Source organism: Peromyscus eremicus, chromosome 19, assembly GCF_949786415.1.
Source record: "Peromyscus eremicus chromosome 19, PerEre_H2_v1, whole genome shotgun sequence".
Taxonomy (NCBI): Eukaryota; Metazoa; Chordata; class Mammalia; order Rodentia; family Cricetidae; genus Peromyscus; species Peromyscus eremicus.
This window is the reverse complement of record NC_081435.1, coordinates 70,950,004-70,964,063: the sequence shown is the minus strand read 5'-3', so window position 1 is coordinate 70,964,063 and position 14,060 is coordinate 70,950,004. Positions and strand designations below refer to the sequence as shown.

Below are 14,060 nucleotides of genomic sequence, written 5' to 3'. Positions count from 1 at the left end.
AGGAAAAGCAATAATTCATGGGACAAATCTTTAAGCAGCATTCACTGAACTTTTGTCATGGTTCAAGCCCTTGACTAGCCACAAGGCATATAGAAGCATCTACAAAAGGGCTGTCTCCATCTGTAAGGCATCTTAGCACCTGTGGAGGATGTTCTTTATGTCTTAAGGTCACCTCCAAGTATGTCATGGTATCCGTACCTCCAAGTGAATTTTATTTTCTTCAACCAATTTCCTTAATGTGATCTGATTTGATTGTTGATGTTCTTCAGTAAATATATTATCACAAGATTTTATCCAGAAACCCTGTCACTTTTCCACTTTTTCTATGACTCTCTATATGTTAAATATTCTTTGAAAAATGGGCAGAAAGTGGTGTTTTAAACATGATTAGAGGAAGCAGTGTAGAGCCAGGTAAGGAAGATGGATTTCCCAAGGAGTTGAATTCTTTATTCAGTCTCATTCCATGTTGAAATTTAAATTTGACCTATGAGGCTCAAGGGGATTTAAAGACATAAAGGATGTAGTGGAGGCAGTATGACTTTTATGTGATGTGTGCTTTGCAAATTCACACCTCTTCTCTTCCTGGTACCAATGCTTGGTTTTGCAAGGTCATCATTGCTATTCACCAAACCAAGACAAAAGAAGGGAGAAAATAGTAGTTCTTTTGACACATGGTGTTCCATAATTTTAGTTACAATCATTTACAAAGGTAAAAGAAAAAAAACTAGAGTGAGCAGAATTTTGTGAGAGGAATTCAAAGCTTCTAATTAATCAATTTAAGCATAAAAGCACAAATCATCCCCCCTCCGCTTCTTAAAATAAACGTATAGGAATAAGTGGAAAAATAAATAAAACAGTGTTAAAATACATTCTCATAATGAAAGTCTGATAGACAAAAATCTGAAATAATTTTTATAATATTTTATCTTTAATGCATCTGTCTCAATTGTAATTTTTATGCATAATCTGAATGATGTAGGCATTTGTATGTGAAAGCCTTCTGGAAAGATAATTCAGAAGATGGATCTGAGTGTATTTACCCAGCAACTTAGTTGAATCTTCCAAACTTAACAAAAGTGCCAAGCTGCCAGTCTTGGAGACAGTCCTGCTATTCCTGCCTGCTGAGGAGGACAGGAAGCCTCACCAACTCTCCTGGCTCACTCTCACTCACTGTTAGTGTAATGAACGGAGAGCAGGAACATTTGTTAGCCTTCTTCATTACTGTGTCCTGCACACAGCAAATGGCATACAATAAGCTCTCCACTGACATTTGCTGAGCAAACAAATGAGCTTCTACACTTGAGAAAACTTGGAATGTGTCTAGTGGCTGCTCAGTCTATGTGTCTGCTGTGAGGAGGGTGCAGAGGAGGCCCTGACTAACGGGTGCCCAATAGGACTGCAAGCCACTGCAGGGGCACCCGGAAAGGAGAAGGTTTCATGTGACTTTAATGATCTTTTGAGCAAATTTTAATATAAACCTTATATGTTTTCAGAGATGACTCAGTGGCTAAGAATGCTTGCCTCTCTTCCAGAGGACCCAAGTTCAATTCCCAACATGTGCTCAAAATTGCCTGTAACTTCAGCCCTAGGGATCTCCAACACCCTATTCTGGCCTCTGCCTGCACACACAGGTGGCATATATACACAGAGAGATACACATACATGGCATCTATTTAAAAATAAACATACTTTGCCTGAAAATAAAAGGTTCAGTTCACTGAGTTTTAACACCTATACATCTAGTATAGCTACCAAACAGCAGGAATGAACTATTAACCTTGTTCCTTTAATTTCTTTCCAAATTTAGTAAGAGAAATTCATACCAATATTGAACTGAAGTGTCATATCTTTGAATCGTTTTTACTTTGCTAAGAATCCCGGTCTCTACACACCTGCAGTCATAATCAGGTAAATATTTTCTTTCCTTTGTGTTTTTAAATTGATTTGTATATAAAATAGTAATTTCACTATTTCATACAGATATATCATTGCACCTTGTCATATTTTCTCCCTCACTACTGTCCACCATCACTCCCACCTCTCACTAGGTTTCCTCCTCCTGGTTCTTCTTTCATATTGTGTGTGTATGTTTATTTATATCTAGAAGTTTCCTTCCTTCCACCATTACCCCCTTGCATTAGACACTTTTATATCGTTGTGATAAGACACCATGACCAAGGCAACTTATAAAAGAAAGAGTTTATTTGGGGCTTACAGTTTCAAAGAGTTAGAGTCCACCATGGAAGAGCAAGGGCATCACAGTGGGAACATCTGAGAACTCACATCCCGATTGAAAAGTTGGAGGCAGAGAGAGCTAACTGGAAATGGCCTGGGGTTTTTCTAGCCTCAAAGCTGAGCCTCAGGGACATACCTTCACCAACAAAGAAAATTGTAGCGAGCACATACCCCAGTTACGGGGGAGGAATAATCACTCTTGATTCAGACTTGGTATAACACTCATTTATTCACACAGTAAGATTACAAGCATTATTTATCCTGTCTTCCAAATGGAAGCAGGAGTACCTCTCCAGGTATACAGGTCCGGACTCGCCACGTCTGTTCCTCTGGATCTTGGGTCAGCCTTCCTCAGGTCAGCCACGTCTGCACTGGGCACAGGATCTCACGTCTCTGGCAGAGGAGAGTCGTCTCGCGCGAGGGCCTGACGAGCTCTGTTGGTCGGGTCTGAGGCTTCATCTTTTATATTCTTTCCTGGCTAGGTTTCTAGTCTTATCCCTACTTTCACACATAGTCTATAGCTTATCACTACTCCATTTGTGGTTTACTTACATCATTCTATTGCTTATCACTCCTGACCAGGGTTGTTCACCCTAGGCCTTACATGTGTTCCTTACATTCCATCCCCTGATGCCTGAAATGTCTTCAGCATAAAAGGCATCACATGAGGTCGCAGCCTGGGAATTTACAATACATTATCCTAATTTGTTAATCCTAGCATTCTTATCCTTCTCATTCTAGGTGGTTTATTTTTATGTTTTTTCTCTATATATGCATTATATAACTTCAACCAAGTGCTATAAGCTGCAAATTCTTTTAACACATCTATAACAAAATCTCTACACAATATTCTAGTACATATGCTTTGTAAATACATTGGTTCTCCTGTTTCCCACTGTGGGTCATTCAGGAAATCTTTATCAATGCTTATTATTGCTTCATCAGGATTATGTTTTAGCCATGTTCTATATGTTTCATATAGTCTGTGATTACCACGGCCCACATATGCTGCAGCTAAAGCGGCGCTTATATGTAGGGCTGCATCCATGTTATTTCTGTGTATTTTATACATTCCATTCACCCTATATATACTAGATTGCATGGTTCCATAATATCTCATGTATCCATCTCCAATTAATCTCATATCATGTATACCTCTTTCTATTGTCAAGTGGAACGTTAAGTGCATCAAGAGCATTGGGAGGTTGTCTACCTCACCTGGTTCTGATAGGTAGAACATTGCATATTTATGGGTGCAGTATTTGCATCCCTGTATCGTTCCTGCCATAGATAATATACCTATTCTATAGAAAATATCAGACAATGGTTCCATATATTTTTGGTATGTGGTATATAGTAAATTACTCATTCCATTTTTACTAAGTAAATCGAAGCGTCTGCCTGACGGATTCCAAAGTGGGTTTCCTGTTACTTGATTCCTGTAAGACATCTTAAGCATGGAGTTATTATCAAGCATTTGATTTTTTCAGACAAACATAAAGCAATACTTATCCCTAAAATTACTAAAAACCAAAAGGTTGCTAACTTTATCCAGTGCCACCATGTGTAAATTGGTGTACATATTAGATCTAATCTGACTAATCTGCCTAAATAATCCCAAAAGCTGCATTTCTGCATCTGTTTCGCCCAGTCCTTGTGTATGTATGTATTTGTTCTTAACAAATTCACTAGATTGTGCGTTTGTGCTTGTGATGTATGTATGGCTGCATCTTGTTCTTTAATTTTGTTATGTATGGATTCTAGTTGTTTCTGATTGAAATCTGCAATGTGTTGTAACTCCATTGCTTGTTTTACAAATGTTTGGTGATGTTCTAATTCTGTTGGGTCATTAAATAAGTGTGAGCCATCAAAATAATGTTTTTCTTCTAGTGTTAATGTGGTCACTCTTTGTTTGGTTATGTTTTTACCATCATAATTAGTGAAATTCATTTGTAGGATGCTACAGTTGTGTACCATATAGCATCCTGATTCTGTAATATTGAATGTTGTGATATCATCATTCATTGTGGTTTCATTAAGATTTAGGCAGCTAACTAAAGTAGGTAAATATTTAGCACATATCAAGAAAGTGTAATCTCCTGTATCTTCTAGTGACTGTGTGATAGTAGTTACTGCTAATTGACTAGTTTCAAGCGTGCTTTCTGGTAGATGTGGGTAAACGTATGTATTTGCTCCTAATGATATGGAGTCTTCTAATGGTATGTACACTGGTGTGTCATTCATATTGGTCCATAAGTAATGGTCTATGGGTACTAAGTATTGGTGGTTCCATTCTGATACTCCTGTTCTTTCAGTATATAGCTGTGGTATCGCCTTGGAATGATATGCTGAAAATGAATTTTGTAAGAAGATCTGTACTAAATGTATATTGCATAATCCATCTGTACATGAGCTTTCATATTCAGGGTTTAGTATACTTTGATATTCTCTTGTTCTTCTCCCTAACCCTGTGCTAAATAAACTATTTAATTCATTATTCATATTACTGACTTGAGTTCGATACATTTGACACATCATCATGTTATGGTTAGTATTAATAAGTTTTGCTTGATAGGAGAATTGCTCCTTATAAAGGTCTTGTGACATTTTTATCTCGCCTTGCATAGTTTGTATTAGTGTATGCATGCCATCTATAGAATTTGATATAGCTGCTAAAGCTTCTGCTGTTTTCTTATTTACTTCTTGTATGTGGTATATTTCTGCCTTTATTGGTTCTATCATTGCTGCTGATACTCCTCCACCCATTATTCCACCTAAAATTGCTCCTGCCATAAAGGCTGCTACTGCCATTGCTTGTAGTGGTTTTCTTCCTACTCTTGTCGGTGATGAGTAGTCTAAATCGAATCTAAAATTCACATCACTACAATATTCTATAGGTGGTTTCAGTGCTGTCAAGTCTATTGTAATTTCAATTTTTCTAATCCTAGGGTATAAAACTAATTCAGCTGGACTTTTTAGGTCTGGTATAATAGCTGGTGCCTTGACTACTGTTGGGGTTCCTTCTGGTGGTATTAGGTATCCTTTTGGAAAATGAGCTGTATATAATCCAATATTTTCTTTATTTGGTCTGGTCATATTTCCTCTAAATATAATTAATGGTGTATTGGAATGTTCGCTGAGAAAATCCTTATTTCTTGATATCGGGAGATAATATATTTTATCCCAATATTGTGTATGTGATTTCATCGATCCTCTAGGTTTGTGTGCTACCCATTCAGCCTTATTCCATTCTTTATATTGTGGATTTGGCATTAACATGTAGAAATAATATGGGAGATTATGGTGCTGTAATTCAATTACTCTATCCATTTCATAATCCAAAGTTTGCCAAAAACTCCCTGATCTAGTTATCCCATTTTTATAATGTACCATTAGGTCATCTGGATCCATAACCTTATTGATTCTCATAGCCTTTGCCATTTGTACATATGGTGGGATATATTCTACCTCCCTTATACCTGTGAAATTGTATGCCCTTTGTTCAATTGCCCTATTAAATATGAAAATATTTTTTGCTGCTACTTCATCTGTAGTAACATTGGCACTGACTTCCCAGGGTATGGGCATGTCCAGTAAGTCTTTAGATTCGTGAAACCAGCAAATTGATATCTTACTGCCACCTAGCATGTTATGTATTTTATGTTTTGGTTCATGTATCATACCTATGGTTAATATTGGTGTGCTGTCAAATTTTGCTAATAACATATGTTTGTTTATTATGGTAATTTTACCATATATATTCAAATTTATTATTGTGGTTGCTTTATTTGTGGTACAGTTAGTCCATACCGCTGTATTATTTGTTTCGGTAAAGCATGATAATTTGTTTCTCAGGCTTGTGGCACCTCGTGTTAGTGATTTTGCTAAGGTTAGGTTAAAAAGTCCCAAATTGCTTGCTTGCGTAAAATATGTTGGATATGACTGTTGGTCGTCATTAAATCTCATTATTGCCTGGACCTGTTTAGTAGCTGTTATATTTGCAGTACTGTCCGCAAAAATTCCTAGCCATGGTATTTCCTGGCCTATTGTATCTGTGATTGCTATTAAATCTTGTACTGACCTTGATGTTCTTCCAGTAAATAAAGGTCCCACATGTAGGTCCACTATGGTTTTCGTATTGTTGTTTTGTCTAATGTTTGTATTTGCTTCGGACATGTTTATACATGCATATGCAAAAGAGTGTTTTTCCCTGTGTAATGTGGAATTTACTGTAAGTATGCAGATGTGTGTTGTGGTGTCTGTGTTGCAATCATATTTAGGTTTCATTGTGTGTCTCATTGAAGCCCAAGGTTGTTGTATAATATCTGTAAGTATGATTGGGAATCTCCAATGTTCTACTCCTAATTGCAGTATTTTTGTCCAGTCATCCCATTTCCATTCCTTTCCTTTTACTGATGGGTTATCTGTGCTATATAATACAGAGAAGTTACCATAGAATGGTAAATTGGGATAGTCTGCTACGCATAACCAGTTAGTACTATTTTGTCCTGGTACATCTAGCTTATGTTTTTTAATGTATCTCCATAAGTTATTAGGACATCTATTTCCCCAGGGTTTGGGTAATGGTATTATTCCAGATACTACTGGCCATGGTTTTACCATTTCACCATCATTGCATACTGTCCAATTCATAGGGTTGCATGGGTTTATAGGTGTTGTAGTTACTTTAGGTGTTGTTGAATATGTACTAGTAGGGTAGTCACCATCATAATAGTCATCATTGTAATTATACACTTGTTCTTCCCACCTTTCTGATATCTTATTATACAGCATACCTATCTCCTCCATTTGTTGTGCTATTACTGGTGCGAAATATTGTCTCACAAAGGAGCTATTCATGCCTAGTTCACAGTCAAATTCTGGTTCTGTCTCTATTCCCATTGTATTGGTCCTATAGTGTGAGTTTACCCTTAATGTGTTTGTTCTGATATGTGAATTCTTTGTCCAATACATGTTGTATATGGCTGCGTGATTGGTAATGTTGGTCCATAATTCATTGTAATGGCATTTTAATGGGTTCTGCTCATGTATGTTGGTGTTAACATCATCCCCTGATTTTAGCATATATTCTTTGTTTGGATGGTATATGCTAAGTGCCATTCTATATTGATCACAACCCTTATACCAGGCATATGTAAAACATGCTGCATATTTTTGCCAAAAACTATGTGTTTTTCCTATATAATGTGTAAATCTTCTCTCTGCTGACCAATATAGTGGTAATTTGCCTTCTAGATCATAAATTGTTGGAGTAGCAATGGTATTCTGTTTCCTAGTGCCCACTTGTATAACATGTGGTGTGGTGGTGGGTCTGTTTGTTGTGGGTGTACTGTCCAATAGAGCTGGCATTGGTATGCTGTTATTGCCATCGCATCTGCTAACCTGAGACAGAAAAATGAGCACACAGAGGCCCCAATAGCATATAGCTTGCTTGCCTTTAGTGTGTACATCACCTTTGCTATTCTTATTGCCTCCTGTGCAGATAGTGTATCCAGCATACCGTGAAGTTGGCTGCTCTGGATGCTGCAGAAGCGTATCCAGGATTGGTATTGTTGACTATGTTGTATGAGTAGCTTCTTTGGTAAATGATGTTACAGAAGGGAAAAACAAATTCTAAGATTGGCAGTACTATGTATACTGCAATAGCTATTAGCCAAATCGTCAGGAGGGTTGCCCTTATGAATATCACCTCCCTGACACACATTTAAGCTATATCCTCCAGCCTGGCTAATTTCAAGTCCTTTTTACCTTGAGTTATCCACACGTTGTTTCCTGTTCCTGGTGCTATTATTTCTGCTGGGGATAATTTGTTATTCTTCCGGTTCCTGTAAAGGCAATTAGGATTCCTTATTACTTCTCTATCTATAACTGTAGGATAATCTATTGTATGTTGTTTTTGTATAGCTTCTTCTATTGGTGACTTCCTATTTATTCTGGGTCTGGTGTTCAATTCATAAGTTGCTATTTTTATTGCTAATGACAGTGGCATTCCCTTATGCATCTCTAGCTGTTTTTTAATCATTCCGTTCCATCTTTCTATTGCTCCGGCTGCTGTCGGTGTATAGGCTCTATGGAAGTCCCATTGAATGTTTAAGTTTCTAGCCATTCTTTGTGTTTTGGCTCCTGTGAAATGAGTTCCTTGGTCTGATTGTATTATATCTGGTGTCCCATATGCTGCACACCATCCCCAGACTGTAAGTATCGTCGTGTTTTGATCTGGGTGTGTGCTTTCTCGGGCCATCCCGAGACCTGTCGTTATGTCTACTAGGGTACAGCAATATTTTCCCTTGAAGCTGTTTAATGGTCCTATGAAGTCTATTTGTAGGATTCTATTAAAATCCATTCGGTGTCCTATTATCCCTTGGTAATTGTGTGTTAATCTTGTCATAGCCTTTGGGCAATTGTTGCAACTATTGATTGCTTTCCTTATTGTCTGCCATGTTATCTTAAGATTTCTTTTATCGAACCAACTTTTTAGTGCATGTGTACCTATATGTCCTAACTGCTCATGGATTTTCAGTATCTCTTCTGTACTTATAGGTATGTCCTTAGTTGATGGTCTTACCTGTATCCATTCTCTCTGTATTTTACCTTTTCCTGTTTCTGGATCAATGTTTGCCTTCCATGTACCTTTTAATTTTATACTTAATGCTGAAGCTAGTTTGTCTACTACTTCATTGTTTTTACTTGTCTCATCCTGTTTCTTGGTATGTGCATCAACATGGTATACTATGATTTTGATTAGTCTGCTTGCTGCATCCAATTCCTGCCATGCTGCCTTTGACCATATGTCTTTACCATTAATTTTCCATCCATTATTTCTCCATTTACCTGACCATACTGCTATGCCATTTGCCACACACCATGAATCGGTGTATAAATAAATTTGTTTATAATTGTCCTTTATAGTTTGTCTTATCGCCAATAGTGCGGCTATAACTTCTGCATGTTGGGCTGATTTATCAGTGCCCTGGTCTGTAATGACCATTCCATCCCCAGGTCTATAGGCGGCTGCTTTCCATCTCACTTTGTTGTTCACCGTAGTTGCTGATCCATCAGTGAACCAGGCATTAACCAGGGAGGGATCGTACTCTCTAGTCCCCCAATGGCCCATTGGTACCTGTTTCTGGGGAGGGGTTGAGGTTGGGAAAATGTATCCCTCTGGAGTCATGGGCCTGTCGGACTGAAGTATCGACTCCGATACCGCTGGTACCGACCCCTTTGCTGACAGAGGTGTTGATCGAAGGAACTCCTGAAGGTACCATTTCCATTGAAGTACCTTTCCTTCCATGGGTAGTCCAGCCCATGCCTCTCCTGGTGCCTTTACCCAGTCCAAAATGGGTATATGTGACCGGAGAGTCACATGGTTCTCTTTGAGCAGTGAGTGGATTGTCCTGAATGCCTCATAGGCTGTCCATATGGTTCTTTCGAACAGCGAATATTTGTTCTCTGACCATGGGAATTTCTTGCAGTAGAAGCCTATTGGTGTTTCCCTGTTTTTATTTCTTGAAAATATATTCCAATTACCATAGCCCTGCATATACAAGATGTCCACAAATACGTGGTCACCGGGCTGTATATAATATAGGTGGCTGTACTGGTTTATATATTCCAGTACCAGTTTAATGGCATTTTCACAGTTTTGGTCCCATTCAAAATCCTGTGCTTTCTTTGTTATTTTATATAAAGGCTGTAATATGATCTGTAGGTATGGGATATGTTGCCTCCAATATGCAAATAGGCCAATTAGATGTTGTACCTCAGTTTTATTCTGGGGTCGCTTAATTTGTTTTAATTTATCTATTACTGTTTCAGGTATTGTTGGTCCTTCTGTAGTCCAATGTACCCCTAAAAATTTTACTTCTGTTCCTGCTTTATTTACTTTTTCTAGGTTTATAGTCCATCCTTCATTTCTTAAATGTTGAATTAGTTTCTCTAATGTACTTTGTACTTTTTCAATGGCTTGTCCTACTATCATTATATCATCTACATAGGTATATATGTTACATTCTGATTCTGGTTCGAAGTTCTTTAATGTAGTTGTTAAGGTGTTGTGTGCAATAATAGGACTGTTCAAATACCCTTGAGGGAGTCTCAAGAATTGATATTGCTGTCCTTGCCATGTAAATGTAGTAAGTTCCCTAGATGTTGGGTGTAATGGGATTCCAAAGAACATATCACTTAAGTCTATAGTTGCCATTGCCTTTGGAGCTGAATTTTTAATTCTAAGAAAGATGTCTTCCACATCAGGAAGTTGTCCTGGAAGTTTGGGTGTTTTTTCATTTATTCTCCTGAAGTCAACTGTAAATCTCCATTTGCCATTAGGTTTCAACACCGGCCATACCGGGCTGTTATAATTAAATGATTGAGATTTCTCTATAATGCCTTCTTTTAGCAAAGTTTGTATAGTCTCTGTTATTTCCTTAATACCTCCTTTGATAGGGTATTGTGCCGTGAAGGTCGGGGGTGTGTGTGGTAATTTAATAGGTTGTATTTTTACTTCTGCTAGATTACATCTGACCTTAGCTATTCTCTTATTATTTAGAAAGTCTGGGAATAATTTTCTTATTTCTTTAATGCCTAGGATATTACAGGGTGCATTGAAGCTAGCTGCTTCAATCTCATATTCCTTATTATATAATTTGAGTCTTAATTTTATTACTGGTACTTCTGTTTCTGCTGCTATTCCCTGTATTATAACCCTTTTGTCAGTTTTAAAATGTTCTGTAAATTCCGTTATTATACTAATTTCAGAACCTGTATCTATTAGCCATTTTACTATTCTCGGCCCTTTGTTAGTTATTATAGGTATAGCTACGAATGGTCTACCAGCCGGGTTGATCAGGTCCGTCTTGGTATGTAGCGTCTGGGGGGTCCTGTTCTTGGGGGCCTGTGGTTGTTCTGATTGAAAAATTTTGGTCTGAAATTTGGTTTGAAATTTCGATTGCCTAAAAAAAGTTTTGGTTGGTATGTCTGTCTCCATGGGTTACTCTGTGTCTCTCTCCATGGGATATTTTTCCTTCCTGTCAACCTTCTAATCGGATTCCATGGTTTGTTTGCATTCTGTCTTATGGGCATTTGATTAGGTTTTCCAAATGGTCTTATGTTTGAAAACCGTGGTGTAACTTTCTTCTTGTCCTGTTTCTTATTAACATTAAATGATACTACCTTGTCTATGTCCATTTCCCTGTAAGATTTAAAGAATTCCATGGCATCTGAGATGGTTTGACATGCTTGCAGGGGTCCAGCTAGGCTCATTTTAAGGTGTGCTGGAGCTCCTTTAATAATGATTTTTTTAAATTGTGGTGTAAAAGGTGCGGCTTGAGGTGTGGGTACCTGGTTGTATATGAAATATAATATACCTAATTTTCTACATTGTTTTATGGCTTGTGCGTATGTTGTCCACTGTGCTGCTGATTCAAATTGAGTGAGGTCTAGTGTTGGAAATGCAAATCTCCAAGCTGCAGTAATCCAATCTAATAGTGGATGTGTATCGCCTTTTGATGTCTCAATTACATGCTCTAGAGCTTCCGATACTGAGGGGTTCTCTACTATGTTTCTGATCTTTCTCATTTCTAGATCAGTTAACATGACTGTGTCAGCTCCCTTTTCCCACAGTCGGCACATATATTCTGCATCTTTCTGTCCATTTTGGGCATAATCTTTCCGTAATTCTGAGATCTCCTGAGGAGTATATGGCCTGATTTCCTCAAACTTCGTTCCCATTTCAAATTTGGGATGATTACTACCTCCTCCAGTGCTGAAGGGGTTCAGAGCTGATATAGTACTTCTAATAGGAGTTCTCTTACTTTGGGTAGAGACAGGAAATGATGGTACGGTGTTACGTCCGTTCCATCCAGGAGTAGCGCTACGCTCCTGTTCCTTCCTCACTATGTTTAAGGCTAGCCTTTTGCCCATTAATCTGTCCTTATCAATATCCTGCACCGTTTTCATAAGCAGTGCGGTAGTTTGTGCCTTGCTACATCCCTCTAATTCTTGTTCTACCACATCCGGATTTGTTAATGTGTTAGTCACATTTACTGATTTCATGCCGGCCTTATTTTTAACCTTGGAGGCTACTTTCCCCCACTGTTCTTCAACCTCATCTTGATATTCTCTACCTGTCACCGGGGAGATGTTAGTCTTCTTAAATTTCTTAATTAATCTATTCATTGTAAGTGGTATACCAAGCCGTACAAAAATTTAATTAATTTTTTCCTACGGTACCACTCCCAGTCACTAATTCGTTTAGACTGATTTAAGGAATCAGTTATCAATTTTTCAAATTTTAAATCCGCAATCCTTTCTATCCTTTTGGCCAGCCAGCGCCTCATTTAGCTCTTTCCCAGCACCTTCCGCTCTTCCCCAGGGGTCTGGGTTGGCATCAAGGTGTCCGGTATTCTTTCGGTACTCCGCACCTTTAGGGAGGGTGGTGTTTCCCGTCTGCTTCTGATACTCTCTCTCCTACCAGTTCTTCCTCCTTGGACCTTCAGATTAGGTCCTCAGAGTTGACTTCGAGGAGTTGATTTCTCAGAGCGGCTTTGAGGTCGCTTGCTGGTTTATTTGGTTTCCTGTAATTTGTTACTCCACCAGAGTAATAGCCAATTCTTTTGTATTACTTATTTTACATTCCTCAGTGCTCAGTGGTCAAGGAGGCCTTAAGCCCAAAATCCTGCCGACTACGCCAACTGTAGCGAGCACATACCCCAGTTACGGGGGAGGAATAATCACTCTTGATTCAGACTTGGTATAACACTCATTTATTCACACAGTAAGATTACAAGCATTATTTATCCTGTCTTCCAAATGGAAGCAGGAGTACCTCTCCAGGTATACAGGTCCGGACTCGCCACGTCTGTTCCTCTGGATCTTGGGTCAGCCTTCCTCAGGTCAGCCACGTCTGCACTGGGCACAGGATCTCACGTCTCTGGCAGAGGAGAGTCGTCTCGCGCGAGGGCCTGACGAGCTCTGTTGGTCGGGTCTGAGGCTTCATCTTTTATATTCTTTCCTGGCTAGGTTTCTAGTCTTATCCCTACTTTCACACATAGTCTATAGCTTATCACTACTCCATTTGTGGTTTACTTACATCATTCTATTGCTTATCACTCCTGACCAGGGTTGTTCACCCTAGGCCTTACATGTGTTCCTTACAAAAATCTTTCCAATTCTTCCCAAATAGTTCCACCAGCTGGGGACCAAGCATTCAAACATATGTGCCTCCAGGGCCATTCCCGTTCAATCACCACATCCTCTCGCTCCCTGAGCCTTTGGGTCCTCTTTCCTTCTCTTGTATCCCCTTCTACTTCCCACATAGGAGAGGGAACATCAGCATCTGTCCTTCTGTGTGGAGCTTCTTTCTTTCAACTCAGTGTAACATTGTGTTTTGTTCATCTGCTGGCTTTTAACATTGTATGTATTTGTTTCTTATATACCTTTACTATCTAAGGCTTTCAGATTTTAGTGTGATTTTCATGACTTCTTTCTTATGTTCTGAATCCAAGTAAACTTGTCAGTTCTGTGTATGACAAGGTTTTTTCTTTTCTTTTCACCAATTTGTGCCTCATCCAATTAATATCTTAATGGTATCTTACTGAAAGTGGAAACTTTCAGTGTTGATGAGGTCCAGTTTAGCGTTTTTCTGAGCCAGGATCCTATAGAGCTGCAGTATCAGAGAAGTTGAGACCCACAGTGTTATTCACTGGATATTTTACCTTTTACCTAAGTGTCCTCCTGTTCAGAACACAGGCATCTCTAGGCTCCTCCAATTTCCAGAACATCTGGCCTTGGGGGAAAAGGACCTCACA

The 14,060-nt window shown here is 38.7% G+C and overlaps 1 protein-coding gene across 1 annotated transcript; it reads right to left on the bottom strand.

The window, feature by feature from the left end:
* Nucleotides 1-2,445: 2,445 nt before the first annotated feature.
* On the bottom strand, nucleotides 2,446-13,065 carry LOC131895456 (uncharacterized). Its single transcript, XM_059245865.1, has 2 exons — nucleotides 8,005-13,065; nucleotides 2,446-3,685 (listed from the first exon to the last, which is right to left on the bottom strand). The coding sequence occupies exon 1, from the start codon at nucleotides 12,427-12,429 to the stop codon at nucleotides 11,098-11,100; it is 1,332 nt and encodes a 443-aa protein (XP_059101848.1). The 5' UTR covers nucleotides 12,430-13,065; the 3' UTR covers nucleotides 2,446-3,685; nucleotides 8,005-11,097.
* Nucleotides 13,066-14,060: the final 995 nt, after the last annotated feature.

Bases quoted from the DNA above. Each gene is read 5' to 3' on its own strand.
- LOC131895456 (XM_059245865.1), bottom strand. From the start codon at position 12,429: ATGAATAGATTAATTAAGAAATTTAAGAAGACTAACATCTCCCCGGTG.